Below are 18,290 nucleotides of genomic sequence, written 5' to 3'. Positions count from 1 at the left end.
CAATGTAATGAAAAATAAGGACTTGAATCCAAGACTACTCTAACCAGCAAGACTATCACTCAAAATAGAAAGTGAAATAAAGAGCTTCTCAGAAAAAAAAAGGGCTAAGGAAATATACTATCTCAGAGAAAAAAAAAAGGCTAAGGAAATATACTAACACCAAACCAGCACTGAAAGAAATGTTAAAAGGACTGCTATAATAAGCAGAAGAGAGAAACATAACCATAATAAATGAAAGTGGCAATAAATAAGTACATATCAATAATCACCTTAAATGTAAATGGATCAAATGCTTGAATCAAAAGACAGAGAGTAGCTGAATAGATAAGAAACCATGACTCATATATACGTTGTTTACAAGAGACCCACCTCACAACAAAAGACTCACGTAAGTTGAAAGTGAAGGGATGGAAAACATTTTCCAAGCAAATGGAAAGCAAAAAAAGTTGGGGTAGCAATACTCATATCTGATCAAATAAACTTCATAATGAAGATCTTAATAAGAGACAAAAAGGGCCACTACATAATACCAAAAAGATCTATCCAATAGTAGAATATAACCTTGGTGAACATATATAAACCCAATATAGGAGCACCAAAATACATTTAAAAACTTCTGGAAAACTTCAAAGGAGAAATTGACAGCAATACAGTCATAGCAGCAGATTTCAACACCCTGCTGACATCACTGTACAGATCCTCTAGACCAGTGGTTCTCAACCTTCCTAATGCTGTGACCCTTTAACACATGCTATAGTTCCTCATGCTATAGTGACCCCCAACCATAAAATTATTTTGTTGTTACTTCATAACTGTAATTTTACTACTGTTATGTCTTAGGCAACCCACAGGTTGAAAACCGCTCCCCTAGACAAAAATTTAACAAGAAAACAGAGACCTTAAATGACTTGCTAGATCAGATGGATTTAATAGATATTTACACAGAATGACACCTCGAAACTGAAGAATACATATTCTTCTCAAATGAACATGGGACATTCTCAAACATAGACCACAAGTTAGGACACAAACTAAATCTCTACAAGTTCAAGAAGACTGAAATCATACCAAGCATCGTCTCAGATCACAATGGCATGAAAACTAGAAATTAATTACAACAAAAACATTCATATATATGGAGGCTAAATAGCATTTTATTAAACAATGAATGGGTTACCAAGGAAATCAAGGAAGAAATAAAAAACTGCCCTGGCCGGTTTGGCTCAGCGGTTAGAGCGTCGGCCTGCGGTCCAGAGAGACCTGGGTTCGGTTCCCGCTAAGGGCACGTACTTCGGTTGCAGTTTGTCCCTGGCCCTGGTTGGTCGTGCGGGTGGCAGCCACTCGATGTGTCCCTTCACGTAGATGTTTCTCACTCTCTCTCCCTCCCATTCTATCTGTACCAAAAAAAAATAAAATAAAATAAAAGGAAAAATATCCTCGGGTGAGGATAAAAAAAAAAGAAAAAGAAATAAAAAACTTTCTGGAAATCAATGAAAATGAACACAACATCTATGGAACACAGCAAAAGCAGGTTCATAGCATTACAGGCCTACCTCAAGAAATATAAAAAATTTCTAACAGACGATCTAACCCTACAACTTAAAGAACTAGAAAGTAAACAAAAAGAAAAACCCAGAGCAAATAGAAGGAAAGAAATAGTAAAGGTTAGAGTAGAAATAAAAGACATAGAGACTTAAAAAATTATTCAAAAGATCAATGAAACAAAGAGCTGGTTCTTTGAAAAGATAAACAAGATTGATCAACCTTTACCCAGACTCACCAAGAAACAAAGAGAGAGGACCCAAATAAATAAAACCAGAACCAAAAGAGGAAAAGTAACAACTGACACCACAGAAGTACAAAGGATTGTTAGAAAATACTATGAACAATCAATTATATGCCAACAAACTGGAAAACCTAGGCAAAATGGACTAATTTCTAGAATCACATTCTCCCAAAACTGAACTAGGGAGAGTCAGAAAACTTGAACAGACCAGTAACAACTAAGGAAATTAAAGATGTAATCAAGAAACTCCCAGCAAATAAAAGCCCGAGTCTGGACAGCTTCACAGGGCAGTTTTACCAAACATTCAAAGAAGAACTAACACCTACTCTCCTCAAACTATTCCAAAAAATTCAAGATGAAGGAAGACTTCCAAGCTCTTTTTATGAGGCCAGCATGACCCTATTCCAAAACCAGATAAAGACACTACAAAGAAAAAAAACTACAAACCAGTATCTCTGATAAACATAGATGCCAAAATCCTCAACAAAATCTTAGCAAATTGGATCCAGCAATATATTAAAAAAATTATTCACCATGACCAAGTGGGATTCATCCCAGGGATGCATGGCTGGTACAATATTCACAAATCAATACATGTCATACACCACATAAACAAAATGAAAGATAAAAATCGTAAGACCATATCAATAGATGCTGAAAAAACATTTGACAAAATCCAGCACCCATTTCTGATAAAAACACTCAGCAAGGTGGGAATACAGGGATCATATCTCAACATAATAAAGGCCATATATAAAAAACCTACAGCCAACATCATACTCAATGGGCAAAAACGAAAAGCATTTCCCTTAAAAAGAGGAACAAGATAGGGATGCCCACTTTTACCACTCTTATTCAACATAGTACTGCGAGTCTTAGCCACAGCAATTAGACAAGAAGAAAAAATAAAAAGAGATCCAAATTGGAAAGGAGGAAGTGAAACTGTCATTATTCGCAGATGACATGATATTGTACATAGAAAACCCTGAAGACTCAATAAAAAATCTACTAGATTTAATAAACAAATTTGGCAAGGTAGCAGGATACAAAATTAACACCCAGATATGAATGGCATTCTTATACAACAATAAATACTCAGAGAGGGAAACTATAAAAAAATCCCATTTACTATTGCAACAAAAAAAATAAGATGCCTAGGAATAAACTTAACATAGAAGGTCTTGTTCTCAGAAAACTACAGGACATCGAAAAAAGAAATGGAGGAAGATATAAAAAAAGTAGAAACATATACCACGCTCATGGATTAGAAGACTCAACATCATTAAAATATCCGCAATCTATACATTCAATGCAATCCCTATTAAAGTTCCAGCGGCATATTTCACAAATCTAGAATAAATACTCCGAAAGTTTATATGGAACCAAAAAAGACCCTGTACAGCCACAGCAATCTTGAAAAAGAAGAACAAAGAGGGAGGGATCACAATACCAGATATCTAGTTATACCACAAAGCAATCATAATCAAAACAGCTTGGTGCTGGCACAAGACCAGGCATGTAGATCAATGGAACAGAACAGAAAACCCAGAAATCAACCCAAACCCTGGCTGGTTTGGCTCAGCGGTTAGAGAGTTGGCCTGCGGTCCAGAGACCCGGGTTCGGTTCCTGCTAAGGGCACATACCTTGGTTGCAGTTTGTCCCCGCCCCTGGTTGGTCGTGCGGGTGGCAGCCACTCGATGTGTCCCTTTCACGTCGATGTTTCTCTCTCTCTCTCCCACTCTACCTGAACAAAAAATGGAAAAATGTCCTCGGGTGAGGATTAAAAAAAAAAACAGAAATTGACCCAAGACAGTATGTGTAATTAACATTTAACAAAGGAGGCAAGAGCATACAATGGAGAAAAGACAGTCTCTTCAATAAATGGTGCTGGGAAAATTGGACAGGTACATGCAAAAAAATGAAACTTGACCACCAACTTATATCATATCCAAGAATAAACTCAAAGTGGATAAAAGATTTAAATATAACTTGTGAAACCAAAAAAATGTAGGCAGAAAAATCTCAGACATTATACGAAGTGGAATTTTCACTGATACATTGCCTACAGCAAGAGAAACAAAGGAAAAAATTTATAAATGGGATTACATCAAACTAAAAAGCTTCTGCAAGGCAAAAGAAACCAGCATCAAAATGAAAACGGAACCCACTTTCTGAGAACATATTTGCCAATTATACACTGGATAAGGGGTTTAATATCCAAAATATATAGAGTACTCATACAACTCAACAAAGAAAGACAAACAATCCAATTAAAAAATAGGCAGAGGACCTGAACAGACACTTCGCCAAACAGGATATACAAATGGCCAGGAGACATATGAAAAAATGCTCAACATTTCTAATCATCAGGGACATGCAAATTAAAACGACTATGAGATATCACCTCACACCTGTCAGAACGGCTGCCATCAACAAATCATCAAACAACAAGTGCTGGCGAGGGTGTGAAGAAAAGGGGACTCTAGCACACTGCTGGTGGGAATGTAGACTGCTGCAGCCACTATGGAAAACAGTATGGTGTTTCCTCAAAAAATTAAAAATGGAGCTGCCATTTGACCCAGTGATTCCACTTCTAGGAATATATCCTAAGAACCCTGAAACACTAATCAGAAAGAATATATGCACCCCTATGTTCATAGCAATGCTATTTACAATAGCTACAATCTGGAAACAGCCCAAGTATCCATCAGTAGAAGGGCAGATAAAAAAGCTGTAGTACATATACACAATGGAGTACTATGTAGCTGTAAGAAGGAAAGATCTCTTACCCTTTGAGATGACATGAAGGAACCTGGAGATTATTATGCCGAGCAAAATAAGCCAGTCAGAGAAAGACAAGTACCACATGATCTCACATATTTATGGAACATCATGAACAAAATAAGCTGTCGATCAAAATAGATCAAGAGTCATGGAAGTAGGGAACGGACTGGCAAATGTAGAGGAATGGAGAGTGGGAAGGGTGGGAAGAGATGCAAAAAACTTATATGCATATATGCACAACTAAAGGACACAGACATTAGGTTGGGGAAAGCAGGAAGGGGGTGGGAGCGGAAAGGAGAGGGTCAATGAGGGGAATAAGGGCGACATCTGTAGTATTTTCAACAATAAAAAAAAAAAAAGGAGGAGGCTGTAAAATTTCCAACTGTTTACGTACATATTTTTGAGTGACAGTGGGTATCAAATTGCTAAGGTATTTAGAGTCCACTGAATATGTTCAACAGGCTAATATAGAAGTTTCTAATATTCTAAAATATCTGTATGTACCAGAAATTATGCTGTTTGCAATTATTTAAACAATTTTTTTTAGAAATCATCTTTAAAAACATGTAAAGGATACACAACTTTTCAAAATTATTTTGGGCTACATATGAGCAAACAACTAGAAAAGCAAGGTTTTAAAGCATACCAGTATAATAGTTACCAAAATACTGCAAATTTTAGAGACTGAAAAAGTAAGGGCTTAATCCTCCGTCTCCAAGGCCCCATTCATAGTTTTAAATCTTAAGTTTTAGAATTCTGCCACTATGGCAAGTACACAAAATATTTAAGCATATAATTTATTTAAAGATTAAGGAAATTGTACCACTTAAGCAGGTCTATTAATCTATACTTGAAAATTTCATGAAAAAAATATTTTAAATCAAATTTTTAAATAAAATATAACTTAGTACCCAGTGCTACGTAAGTCAGCATATAAAGATTCCTAAGGGCCCACTGGGAATAAATATGTATCAAAATTACAATGAAAATGTGAAGAATTGAAAACTCCTATCATATTTTTATAAGCCTATATGTAGCACAGAAGGCCTTGTAGTACTTTACAAAAATCACACTCTTCCTTTGCTGAAAGGCAGTTGTTCCTTGTTCAAAGTAACTCATTTAAAACACTGGCTTTTTATTATAATATGCTCCCTGAAAAAAGCTGCATCCACTGCCTTATACCAAGTTAATTTCATTCTATGCTAAAAAAGAACTAGCTTGGGGAGCCATGCCAATTCATTAGAAAGGAAGTTGACTACAATACTTTTAACAGACTCTTTCACTAGGAAAAGGCATCTGCATGATTCTGTGTGTGGAAGGGTCAGGCTGCACTCACCGTGGGAGTGGAAGTGTCCATGTCCGTGAGCATGATCATGGCTGTGCGCAGCACCATGTTTCAATTCGTGACTGTGGCAATGATCTCCATGGCCATGGGCCTGGTCCAGAGCACCGTTAAAGAGGGAATGGCTGTGTCCATGGCCTAAAAACAGTGTTAGAACAAAAGGCATGTAAAAATAGATTAGTTAATGGTTATAATAACACTGAGATCAGAAAAAGAATTAGCTTTAAAACCAGATTCAAGTCCAGAAACATTCACTTGTAAAAAGTGTTATAGAGTCATTACAATAATACTGAGTTCCTACTAAATAGTACAGGAAGGAAATAAAAGCAGAGATGGAGACAAGCTGATCCTAAAATGTATATGGAGATGCAAGAAGGGGACCCAGAATAGTCAAAATGTCCTTAAAGAAAAAGAATGAAATAGAAAAATTCACATATTAAGATGTCAAAACCTACCTCAGGGTTACAGAAATCAATAAAGAATAGTGCTGGCATGAGGACAGACACATAGATCTGTGAAACAGAATGAGTCCAGAATGTACTCTCACATTTATGGTCAACTGACTGTTGACAAGACAATTTAGTGGGGAAAAAGAATCTTTTCAACAAATGGTGCTGAGACAATTGGTTATCTACACATAAGAAAATACTAGACCCATACCTTATATACCATACACAAACATGAACTCAAAATGGATCACAGACTTAATGTAGACGTAAATGGTTATGTTTAACCCCAAAATTTAACAATGGGTCCTCATGAGAAAAATCTATCAATGTAATTACTAATTTTAAGTTAACTAGAGGAGGAAACCACATTGTTATGCAATAGATGCAGGAATATCCTTCAGCTGATAAAGTGGTTTTATCAGAAACAAACCACAACCATCAGACCCAATGATAAAACTCTAGTGGTATTTCTTCATTTAAGCAATATATCTCAACCATAACTGCACATTCAAACTGAGAGGAGAGGGTTAAACATACTGGGTCTCTTTCTCCCAAGGTTCTGATGTAAATGTGCTGGGATTAAACCTAGGCATCAATGTTTTTAAAAGGTTACCCAGGTGATTATCCAGGTTGACACAAGGATACAAGCTAGAAGTATTTCTCATCAACACAGTGCTAGAGGTTCTGGCCATGCAATAAGACAAGCAGGCACAAGAGTTATCATTCTTAATAGGAATTAAAAACTTTCAATTACCTAAAAATGAACCAAAGAAAAAATACTTTGTTAAAATGCCAAAGACAATTTAATGAAAGACATGAAATTTAGTATGAACATGAAATGTAATGAGTTATGTTGATTTTTCATAATTAAAGATAAAGATAATAAATTTCCAGTCAAAATTCCAACAAGATTTTTCATAAAATTTGACAAGCTGATAAAAAAAATAAATAGATAAGCAAGACAGGCCCAAAAAACTTGGAAAAATCCAGAGATGGGACTTCCCCTACCGACATTAAAAGAGAAAGTTTACAGCAATTACTCCAGTGTGTTAGTAGGACAGACATAGATCAACAGATTAGACCTGCTAAACAAGGCAACTGAATTCCGAGTAAAAGCATCCTTTTACATCAGTGGGGCAAAGGACAGATTAATCAATGGTGCCTGGAGAACTGCTTATTCACACAGTGAAAAAAAAGTTAAGTCTTTACACATCACAAAAATAAACTACATAAAGATGATGGACCAAAATGAATGGGGAAAAAAAAATCATCAAACCAAAATGCTGTTACAGTATTAAATTATAAAAGAATAGGTTGATTACCCAGGGCACTTCCCCCTTTAAGCCGAAACATGCCAGAAAAAAATGTAAAACACAAAAACTAGACTATATCCAAATTAAAAACCCATATATAAAAATTTAAAGACAGGCTAAAGAAAGGGAAAAGATATTTGCAACACATTAAACAAAGTATCAGCACACAAAATATATATTAAAAAATGCTTATAAGTGGATTACCAATAAGACAATAGAAAAACAGACAAGAAAAAAGAAAAGAACAGACAATTCTAGAAAAGTCAGAGAAATACCAAATAAAATGATATAATTTTTATCAAAATATTAGCAAAATGGTTTTAAACCCTTAATATAAAGTTTTGATGTGGGTGAGAGGAAACACTACCTGCAATTACTGCTGTAGTAAATGTAAATGAGAGTCATTTTGGAGGGTGATTTACTACTATCTATTGAAACTAAAACAACCTAGCCTATGTTCCAGCAATTCTACTTCTATACCGGCACAGTGTGATTCAGAGAATTTTCTGTGACAACAGCAATGTCCTGTATTTGCTGTCCAGTACGGCAGCCCTATGTGACTGATACGCACTTGAAATGTCATTAATGTAACTGAAGAACTAATTTTTTAAATTTTATCAACTTTAATTAGCTATAATTTAAATTTACATAGCCCCATGTGACTACTGGTACCATACGGGCCAGCACAGCTCTGGAACAACTCTCATACGTTCACAAGGACACGGAATCGTGATAAACTGGAGTAAGCAACTTGAAGTCCATTCAAAGAAGACTGGTTAAATAACCCAGGGGTCCCACGCCACGGAGTTCTATATGGCTGTTCATGAGAGAAGGTGGACTGATATATATGCCAAATGGAAGGATCTCAAGGACAGACTGTATCTAGTAAATTTCATACCCACAGACTCTATAATTTTTTAGTAACTAGATTTGTTTTGTGGTTTTGAGGTTTATTTGTTTGTTTTATATAAATGGTGTCATAATCAACAGATGAGCTACATAGGTCTGGAAGGGTCTGCACCAAAATGGCAACATGTGTAACTGAGAAGGTGTTGAAGGGGAGGGGCATGGAGGAGTGGGAGGGGTGGTCCAGGAAGACATTAATAACAGTCTATTAATATTACTTTTGTTATTAAAAATCAATAGTTTAACTTTTAAAATGATCCATTTTCAAAAGTGAATAACTATGACAGACACCAGAAAATGAAGAAACAAAGGGTTCTAACCGTCATACCAGAGCCGTGAGAATGTCCATGACCTCCATGCTTGAAAACAAATATTCCTATTAGGTTAACCACAAAACCAAGGATTGAAACCAGAAGCAGTCTCTCATGGTGCACATCTGGAGGGGCTAATGCTCTCTAGAAAACACATAATACAAATTGCATTGATATGACTTTTGATTAATCAACTGATAAAAACAAAAAGCTATTTTTAAACATTTTCAATTATTTTCAGAATTAAAATCACTCCAAAAATATGTCAAAACTGTATACAGAATAAAACCGGTATTCACATACTATAGAAAAGGTAACAATCACTGGTTTTAAATAAATACAAATATTTAAAAGCATTACTGTTTGGTCTGAAATCCACCGTTCTTTGGTATTTTGAAATATTTCCACTCATTTTAAGTTCATGAATCTTTAAACTTTCTCTTTGTTTTAACATACCAAAGATGAAGAATTCACTGGCAAGACTCTCCAATTCTATTTTAATAACTCTCCCAACAGGTCTCATGGCCTGTACTGTGCCCTTACTTTCCATTGTGTCAACACTTCAGTCCCACCTTGTAGAGCACAAGTATTTGTTTTCAATTTCAAGTAGTTACACATTTATTTAATTTTTCTCAACTAGTCTGAAAGCTCCTCCTGCACACACAATATTTCATCTAACCCAAGGCTGTCCTCAATACTTCATAATCATGTGAAAAACAGCTCTAGTACATGTATGTTTGGTGAATAAACATTTTTATTACAGAAATGTAATTTACTAACTCTAATCATTATCCACTATACCTCAACTCCTTCTGAGAAAATAAAAAAAGCAGTGAAGATCAAAAACAGCCCATTGACAAAGCCAGCCAGCACTTCCGCTCGAACATACCTAAAGAAGAGCAAAGTACACAATGGAATTACTAAGTTATTTCTACAAATCAGAGTAAATTTTCCTATGTTCAATGATCCTAAACCACATTATATAGTTATAAATAGCCAGCAAAAACCAGTATTTATAGTACAGTATGTTTTGTTGAACATTTATTATAAAAATAAGAAAATGAAATTTATTATGAATCATGTTTAATAGCAGAATGTCATGAAATACATAGATTTCTATAAGCCAAGCAAAAGACCTTCTTAGAGTAAGTAGGTTTAGAAAGGCCCTTCCCAGAAATGTGAATCCCAAGTTGCCACTGGAGAGGGAAGAACAGGACCAGAGAAATGGACAAAGAAGGATCCAAAGAGAAAAAGTAGAAGAAGAGATTGAAAAGGGGGGTTTTGTAAATTATTAATTCCTTCTTTCCTAAGAAAGCCTTATGCTTACTGCCTTGTACTTTTCAGCTTTCAAATCTTTGGAAAGTAGAGCTTTGATCTGAAGGAAAAGAAAATTATTTCTGAAATATCCCAGAAACAACTTGAGATTTATATTTCCATCATTCTTTTTCTAAAATTAACAAATGTAGCCCTGGCCGGTTTGGCTCAACAGTTAGAGCGTCAGCCTGCGGTCTAGAGAAACCTGGGTTTGGTTCCCACTAAGGGCACGTACCTCAGTTGCAGTTTGTCCCTGGCCCTGGTTGGTCATGCGGGTGACAGCCACTCTGAGTGTCCCTTTCACATCGATGTTTCTCTCTCTCTCTCTTCCTTTCTTTCCCCCCCACTCTATCTGAACAAAAAATGGAAAAATGTCCTCGGGTGAGGATTAAAAAAAAAAATTAATAAATGCAGCAAAAAATTTTACCTACTTTTAGAATCAATTGACTTCAGATAATTCTAATTCAACTATTTTTTTATATACTTGTCTTTTCCCTCAGATTTCTGAAGCTTTCTACTTCCTCCCTGTGAGAGGCATTGGGGAAACATCTTATTTTTCTATAACATGTCTCTGGTTTAGACAAAGTCATCAGAAACAACTTGAACTGGGCAGATTTACTTGTTCAGACATTATTCAAAGAGCGCTCACAGCAGTTAATCATTGTGGTCCTTAATATAACAGGAGCATCAAAAACAGTGCTTTTTCTAGCTTTCTATGTTAACTTCTAGAAAATATAATTTTTACTGTAAAAATATTTTTTAAGTAGAGAGAACAAGCTCTTTAAAAGGCATTCTATCCAGTTATGTTGGGGCTTACCCTGGCCAGTGCAGTCCAACATAGCATATATTTCCACCTCAGAAATAATGAATATTTCTGCCTTCTAACACATATAAGTGAATTAAATGAACATATTATTTGTCAAAGCATATACTTTTTTTCTGGAGAAAAAGTTCATCAAATTTACAGAATTCACAGCCTGCTTTCCATAGCCCACACTTAGGAATGTATCAACAGGGTTACTACCTCCAAACTAAAAAGTACTTTCTTTTACCCACACTTCTAGTCTCACAGCTAATGCTTGACTGAGAACCTATTGCCCTCAAGCTCCACTAGGTTTCAAGATCAAAGACAGGAATGTTTTCCACATCTCTTTGTTCCTAATGCCTTGCTTAGCAGGTACTCCATAAATGCTGATAACTGATGGATTACAGTGATTTAATTCAGTTTAATATATTTGCTAAATGAGATTGCAGGATAAAATGAAAAACCTGTAGGAACGAGACATGCTTACCTTTACAAATGGCTGTGCTTACTTGAACAGTGAGTCTTAGAATCAAACCATGTTAATTCCTAAACATGCTGTTGCCTAATTGAGTATGATTGTATCTGGATTCTTCAGCCAGGACAAAAAAGACACAAGTCTATGTACATATGATATGCATCTTTCTACCTGTCGGGTGTATATTACTTTAATGCTGGCTTTGCTATTTCAAAAATAGTGTGCAAGACACAAAGAGGACTTTTATATACAGAAATACTGAAAAGTCTTTGCTGCCTCTCAGATCCTCCCTATTGTCTTCTATGCAGAGTCAGCTGCTGTTGTGATCATACTGAATTGGGGCTTGGGATGATACCCAGGCTTAGCTGTTGTGTGTCATTTTGATGTAACCTCACTCTTATTTTACTCCTGCTGCTACTATAACAATTACTAATAGCTTCAAATGCTACATCAGGTTTTACTGTCTAATTTTTTCCTTCTCAAAGAAATTTTTTTTAAAGGCAAATAGGAGAAGACAGGCTAAGTAAAAGGTGGCAAGAATATTACTCTCTTGTTATCAACTAGTTCAAGTTGAGTAGTATAATCTGCTCTGGTACTGAAGATATTCAAAGCTATTCCTGAAAACAACTGCACAGCAGCAGACCATGCATTATAAACAGAAAATAGACACCCCAAGAATTAAAGAACTGGGGAGAATTTTTATAATCACCAACTGTTTATCCAGAAAGACTACTGAACAAGATATTCTTACACGATTTTTGATATCCAGTATTTATGAATTACTAATTTTCCAATACAAAACTATAACTTTACATAAAATCTTTCTTTAATGAGCCAAAATATACTTAAGAATTTTTTTTTATTTTATAGTGCCATGGAAAATGTTCTTTTCCGAGCATTCATTTCTTTGGAGTTACAGAAACAGGATCTCTTGCTCTGTACTATAACAATAATATAATAAGTGTTTTTGGTCTCACTTCTCATAATTTTACAAGAAACCCTGTTACTTTGGTTATACCCCAAATCAGCACGTTCTGTCACAGACTTCCTCTCTCTCTTTCAGCAGTTGTCACAATGTGCAGTTATTATTTTTACAGAACTGCTTCCCCATCAGACCCCAAGATCCCCAAGGCAGGTGCCACATCTTACTCATCTTCAGATCACTGGAGTAGCAAAGCAGTGGGCCCTCAAACATATGAACAGAACAGAGCATGTGCAAGAAACAGAGTCGGCTTGCTCCAGAGCAAATGCAAAGCTGGTAGTGAGGGAGTACAGCCAGTGCTGGAGGAGGGCGGACTGATGAGGGGGATGGAACAGGGAAGGGGGGGGGGGCACTGCGCTGGAAAGGGAATCAGTGACAGAGAAGGACAGACTGCAAAAGCCAGAGCAGGGAGCATAAGAAGGAGCTAAGAGATACAGCAAAGGGGAGAGGGAGAGAGTAGAAGAGAGAGTAAGAGAAAAGATGGGGCGGGGGGGAGGGGAGACACAGGCGCGCAACTAACTAGAAAGAAAGAATGAACAGGAGGGCGCAGAGATGGGAGAGAGTATGAGGATGTGACAAAAGTGAGAGGTGAGAGAAAATGGGATAGACAGAGAAGAAAGGGGAGAATGTGGGAGCTAAGAGTACTCAGGAGGGAGGAGGAGAAGGGGAAAGACAAGGAAAGGGAGGAAGCAGACAGAGGGGGCAGAGAGAAAGTGGGTGGGAGAGAGGAAGGGGATACTTGTTCTCACACAGATATAATCACACTGCAAAATATCCTACATGCTGAAAAAACAAAAACAAAAAACACACACTCAACAAGAGTCAATAAAATAATGGAAACTCTACTGCGTCCCCCATCAGAGATGAAAAGCCAACACCGCCTCTCAGGGCACCAGGCTCAGCAGTGAGACCAGGTGCTCCTTCAGCGTGAAAACTCTCTCCAAATATTTGATTAACAGCCCAGATTCAGCAAGAGGAGAAGTATTTTACATAAAAGTAGAGCTGAAGAGGATACATAACATAAAACCATATTGGAAAATCAGTTTTAAATGAATCAGCAGAAAAATATTCCTCCTAAAAAGAATAAGAAACATGATCATTTGCATAGACTAAAACTTTTTCTTTTTCTTCACCTGCTTAAAAAAACTAGGTTACAAATTGAGAAATTCCCTTATGTGGTAACAAGCTCACCTAAAAACTTCTGGTAAAATCAAGATGCCCTACCTCTAAGCAAAAAACAACAACAACAAAACCCAAATGCAAAAAAAAAAAAAAATGCAAATACTGTAGATTTCAGATATATAGTGTTCAAAAACAAGTAACACTTCAACAAAAAGGATTTTAAAAAGTCTTACCCATAAGAGAAAGCATCATTATCTCTCCATTTCGAAATAACAGACGCTGCCAACCCAGCCAAGATGGCAGTGCTATCGAAAAACATGTGAAAAGAGTCGGAAATCAACCCTAAGCTGGAAAAGAACAAACACGGTGGCATATTAGAATCATAACCAAACAAGTGGCATCGTTACCTAAAAATCTAAGATTCAGCCTCTGCTCATCAGCAACTAATCTTCCAAAAAGCCAACAATGAAACATAATAAAGAAGAAAAGGAGTAAAAATAAATAAATAAATAACAATACAAGTGGATTGATTCCATATATTAATTATTCCTTCATACTTTCACTCAGCAAATATGTACTAGGTGTACTATGTACAGTGTGATAAGGTACCTGAATAAGATAAAAGACATCTACTTTATTTTCTTTTATTTTTTTTATCCTCACCTGAGGACATTTTCCCATTTTTTGTTCAGACAGAGTGGGAGAGAGAGAGAGGAAGAGAGAGAGAGAAACATCAACGTGAAAGAGACACATCAAGTGGCTGCCACCGGCACAACCCAAGGGCCAGGGACAAACTGCAACCGAGGTACGCGCTCTGAGCGGGAACTGAACCTGGGTTTCTCTGGACCGCAGGCTGACGTTCTAACCACTGAATGAAACTGGCCAGGGCAAAGACCCCCTCACCCCCTACTTTAATAAAGCATACATTCTAGAAGAAAGTTGAAGGGCAATGGACAATTAATGTGGGGGAAAATACACAAAGAATTTATCTATTCTTCCATTGAAGACACATTATTATCATCAAAAATATAAATCAACTATAATTAAGTCCTTCCTTTAAAATGAAGGTTATGAACAAGAACCAGAATGTTGCAACTAGATTAACCATTTCTAAGAGCCTTTATTTGTGAAGAGTGAGTATATTTTGTCCATCTTTTTTCCATAACAGAAAAAATTCTTAACATTTCATGTTCATTACATCATAAAACTTAGTTAATACAGAAGGATAATGAACATTGAACTGATGATGACAAAATTTCCTCATTTACTCAAGGAATTTAAAAATCTAATGGAACCTTCAGAAACAGAGATAATCCAATCACATAAAGAAACTGTTGATAAGTCAACAAAGGAAACTAAAAATTGTGGTATCTAAAGATATAGAAAGCCAGATTATGAAAAGGCCCACGTAATTTCTAAATCTGCCAAGGCTTCAATGGGAACACATTTGTAGTTCCAATTCACTGATAAAAATTAATATTGGGGAACAAGTGGTTGTGGATATGATGTGAACATGATGATGAATATTGGCTAACTGAGCTAGGTATAACAGACACTGGTTCAGCGCTAGACTTCAAATCTAGAAGATATCACGACAATCTGGAGAAGAGAGTCTCAGGTAAGAAGAACAAGCCACAGAAGAACAAGTCACATACCACTGATTTGTTTTCCTTAGTACTGATGACTTTTGACAACGGCTTGGAAATCAGTGGTTTTAGTAATTTCCTAAATAGATCTCTGCAGGCCAAAAGAATTACTATATACCTAACTTTCCATGAAGTTCAAAGATGAATCCCTTGAACAAGACATTTCACATAGCAATTTATACAATGTAGGCCATAGTAAAATATAATCTATTGTAATATAAAGTAACTATGGCAAAACTCTACATATACAAACCAAGATAGCCTTGATACAGTCAGCATATATGTCACAATATGGCATAGTTTAGGAAGAGTAAAATATATAAATATTGTATATTTATAATAAAGTATGATTATTGCAATACAAGTTAAGACAATACAGCTGACCCTTGAACAACATGGGGGTTAGGGGTCCTACCCCTTGTGCAGTCGAAAATGGGTATAACTTTTGACTCCCAAAAACTTAACTACTAATAGCCTACTATTCACCAGAAGCCTTACCAATAACATAAAATTTGTCAATTAACACACACTGCGTATGTTATATGTATTACATACTATAGTCTTTCAATAAAGTAAGCTGGAGAAAAGACAATATTATTAAGAAAATCATAAGAGAAAACACATTTACAGTACTGCACATATTTGTTGAAAAAAATCTGTGTGTAAGTGGACCCGCATAGATCAAATCCATGTTGTTCAAGGGTTAACTATAGTGCTTTTAACATACACAGTACACTGAAGTGGGTTAATATTACAGGATACATATATCTGATTCCCAGAGGACTCAAATGGTTATGACATATATTGAGATGTGATTATATTCCAATATGCATTTAACACCCAAGTGGTCACTAAACTAATAATCTTCATAATTTGCTGAGTCTTTTTAACAAATGAATTCATGTTTGCATTGAAAAGTAGTCCACTTTTCATATAAAAGTACATATACATGTCACAAAACCTGATGACATTATCTAATGTCATTGCTCAATTTCAACAATGATAAAAATCAAAGACAGCAACTGTCTGTGAAAATGGACCTTAAAGGACAGAGACTAAGTCTATTTTATTAATAGAAAACAAAGCACAGATGGCATAGGTTCTTATTGGGGGACCAGGAGCTATTTTGAGGAACTCAAGAACACCCTGAAGTTTTATATAAAATGTTGTTGGCTTTCATCAGATTATCAAATGGATAAGAGATTTAAAGACGAATCAGTACACCTAGAAGAGTGATGTTCATATGGTTGGTTGAACAATTTTATAAGACCTTAAGTTATTCAACAACAAATAACTAGATAACCGTATTTCATTTCCAGAGTTAAACAGGATATACCTCTTCCCAAAGCAGTTAAAGAACAAACAAACAACAAAAACAAGGGTGACACCAAAACCATCTACTCAAGAGATGTAAGCTTTTGGAAAACTACATGGGATTTTCTACTACAGTCAGGACCAGAGGAAAACCATGAGACAGTTTCAGCATATAATTAACGAGAGAAGAGAATGACACATATTTGTCCAGATATCCCCTTTATAAACCTATTCCCCATTCCAAGACCTAATAAATTAAGTAGCACATCTCAGATATTCCCTCTCGGAATCTTCAGGGTGAAATCTAAATGCCACTCCCCCCACAGACAGGCAAGGGCACTCCCCTCAAGAGGCAGGGAACAGGTTTCTCCCAATTCCAAGAAAGTGGGCAAAGCTAAGGCGTGTGGTTAGAGACGAAAGTCTCTCGCCGCCTACCAAACGAGGAGGGGGCTCGTCCCTCTTGTTTGACAGAGTGGGGGTGGGGGTAAGAACCGGGGACCCAAATCTTAAGAACTGCTGCACGTGATTGGCTCCGATGTTAAGAAATGTAGCCACTCCAGACAGGTGTGAGTAAGAGAAAGCAACTGGGAAGCAGAGGTGTTGGCTCAGGGAAGACCTGAACCTCCCGGAGACGAGCTACGTGGCACTTAAGCAAACAGAGCTAGGTCTCCGCCATCCCCGGCTTCCGCCCCAACCCTTCCCTCTTTGGTTACCAGTTGCTCCAGATGCCGTAGAGTAGTTCCACAAAAGCGAAAGAAAGATTCAGGCACAGGAAGAAAAACAGGTTCCGAGACGTCTTGTCCGACAGGATAGACCTGGGCACGACAAAGTGGGGAAGAGCCGGAGAGTCAAAGCGGTGCCGGGACCGGCGTCCGGGTCCCGTCTCCAGACCCTCCCAGGCCACAAGTGAGGGTGTCCCTGACGCTCCCTCCCTGGACCTCGGGCCATCCTTCGATCTGGGCCTTGTCCCCTGTGCCGGACACCCACTCCCCGCACACAGGGCACCCGCACCTAAACCAGCCGGAGATCTTGCCCAACAGATTGAACTTGGGTGGTTTGTATTCATCGTCCTTGATGGACAGGGGCAACATCTTCAATGCCCGGCGAAGGGCCGGGTCTCCTCTCGTCTGGAAGTGGCTCCGTGGATGACGGTAGTGACAGTGGTGACGCCTCCGACGGGAATCCCAGCGATCGTCCCGGGCCGCGGGCCGCTTCCACACACAGACACAGACACACGCCCGGGAACTCACCGACTTCCGGCCCGGGCCGCGCAACGCGTCCTGGGACGGGAAAGGGGCGGGCCCGGGGGCGGGCCCCACGCGGTGGGCGGGGCTTACGGCCGGCGCCGAGGGGTCGCTGGGCAGCCGCTGTGGGGGGCGGAGCAGGATGGCAGGGAGTACCAGGGGGTTTCAGGGGCCGGGCAGGGGTGGAGCGCCGCCACCTGCGCCTAGGAAGAAAATACCGAGGTGGGACCGACGTTTACGGACCCCGCGCGACAGCCTCACACCGACGTTCTCGCCCAGGGCCCGCCCTGTCGCCATGTCCCCTCTGAGAGTTAAATCCAGGCCCGTGCGGTAGCAAAGCCTGAGAGCGCAGGAGGCGACGTGTCCTCTCGCCGCCATTCCGCAGGAAGCGCAAGGCAGGGTCTTGCTGGGTGCACTCTGCGAGCACCCCGTTTTCGCGGCCCGCCCAGCTGCCCCGAAAACAGCGCCGGACCCCTCCGTGCGGTCACGCGGACGGC

General features: G+C 38.1%; 1 protein-coding gene across 4 annotated transcripts in view; it reads right to left on the bottom strand.

The window, feature by feature from the left end:
* SLC30A7 (solute carrier family 30 member 7) overlaps nucleotides 1-17,800 on the bottom strand; it is a 59,642-nt gene extending 41,842 nt beyond the window's left edge. For 3 of the 4 annotated variants that reach the window (XR_004960912.1, XR_004960913.1, XM_036272406.1), the window contains exons 1-6: nucleotides 17,561-17,800; nucleotides 17,263-17,364; nucleotides 13,823-13,936; nucleotides 9,693-9,780; nucleotides 8,909-9,035; nucleotides 5,907-6,050 (exon numbers count right to left, since the gene is read on the bottom strand). Coding sequence is in view for 2 of the 4 variants with exons in the window: in XM_036272406.1 (XP_036128299.1) it covers nucleotides 5,907-6,050; nucleotides 8,909-9,035; nucleotides 9,693-9,780; nucleotides 13,823-13,936; nucleotides 17,263-17,364; nucleotides 17,561-17,640 (655 nt within the window). In the remaining 2 variants the exon portion in view is untranslated. The remainder of the gene's footprint in view (nucleotides 1-5,906; nucleotides 6,051-8,908; nucleotides 9,036-9,692; nucleotides 9,781-13,822; nucleotides 13,937-17,262; nucleotides 17,365-17,560) is intronic. The other variant, XM_036272407.1, reaches the window with a different exon arrangement.
* Between the last annotated feature and the right edge of the window lie 490 nt (nucleotides 17,801-18,290).

Source organism: Molossus molossus, unplaced genomic scaffold, assembly GCF_014108415.1.
Source record: "Molossus molossus isolate mMolMol1 unplaced genomic scaffold, mMolMol1.p scaffold_m16_p_20, whole genome shotgun sequence".
NCBI lineage: Eukaryota > Metazoa > Chordata > Mammalia > Chiroptera > Molossidae > Molossus > Molossus molossus.
This window is presented reverse-complemented; position numbering and strand designations above follow the sequence as displayed.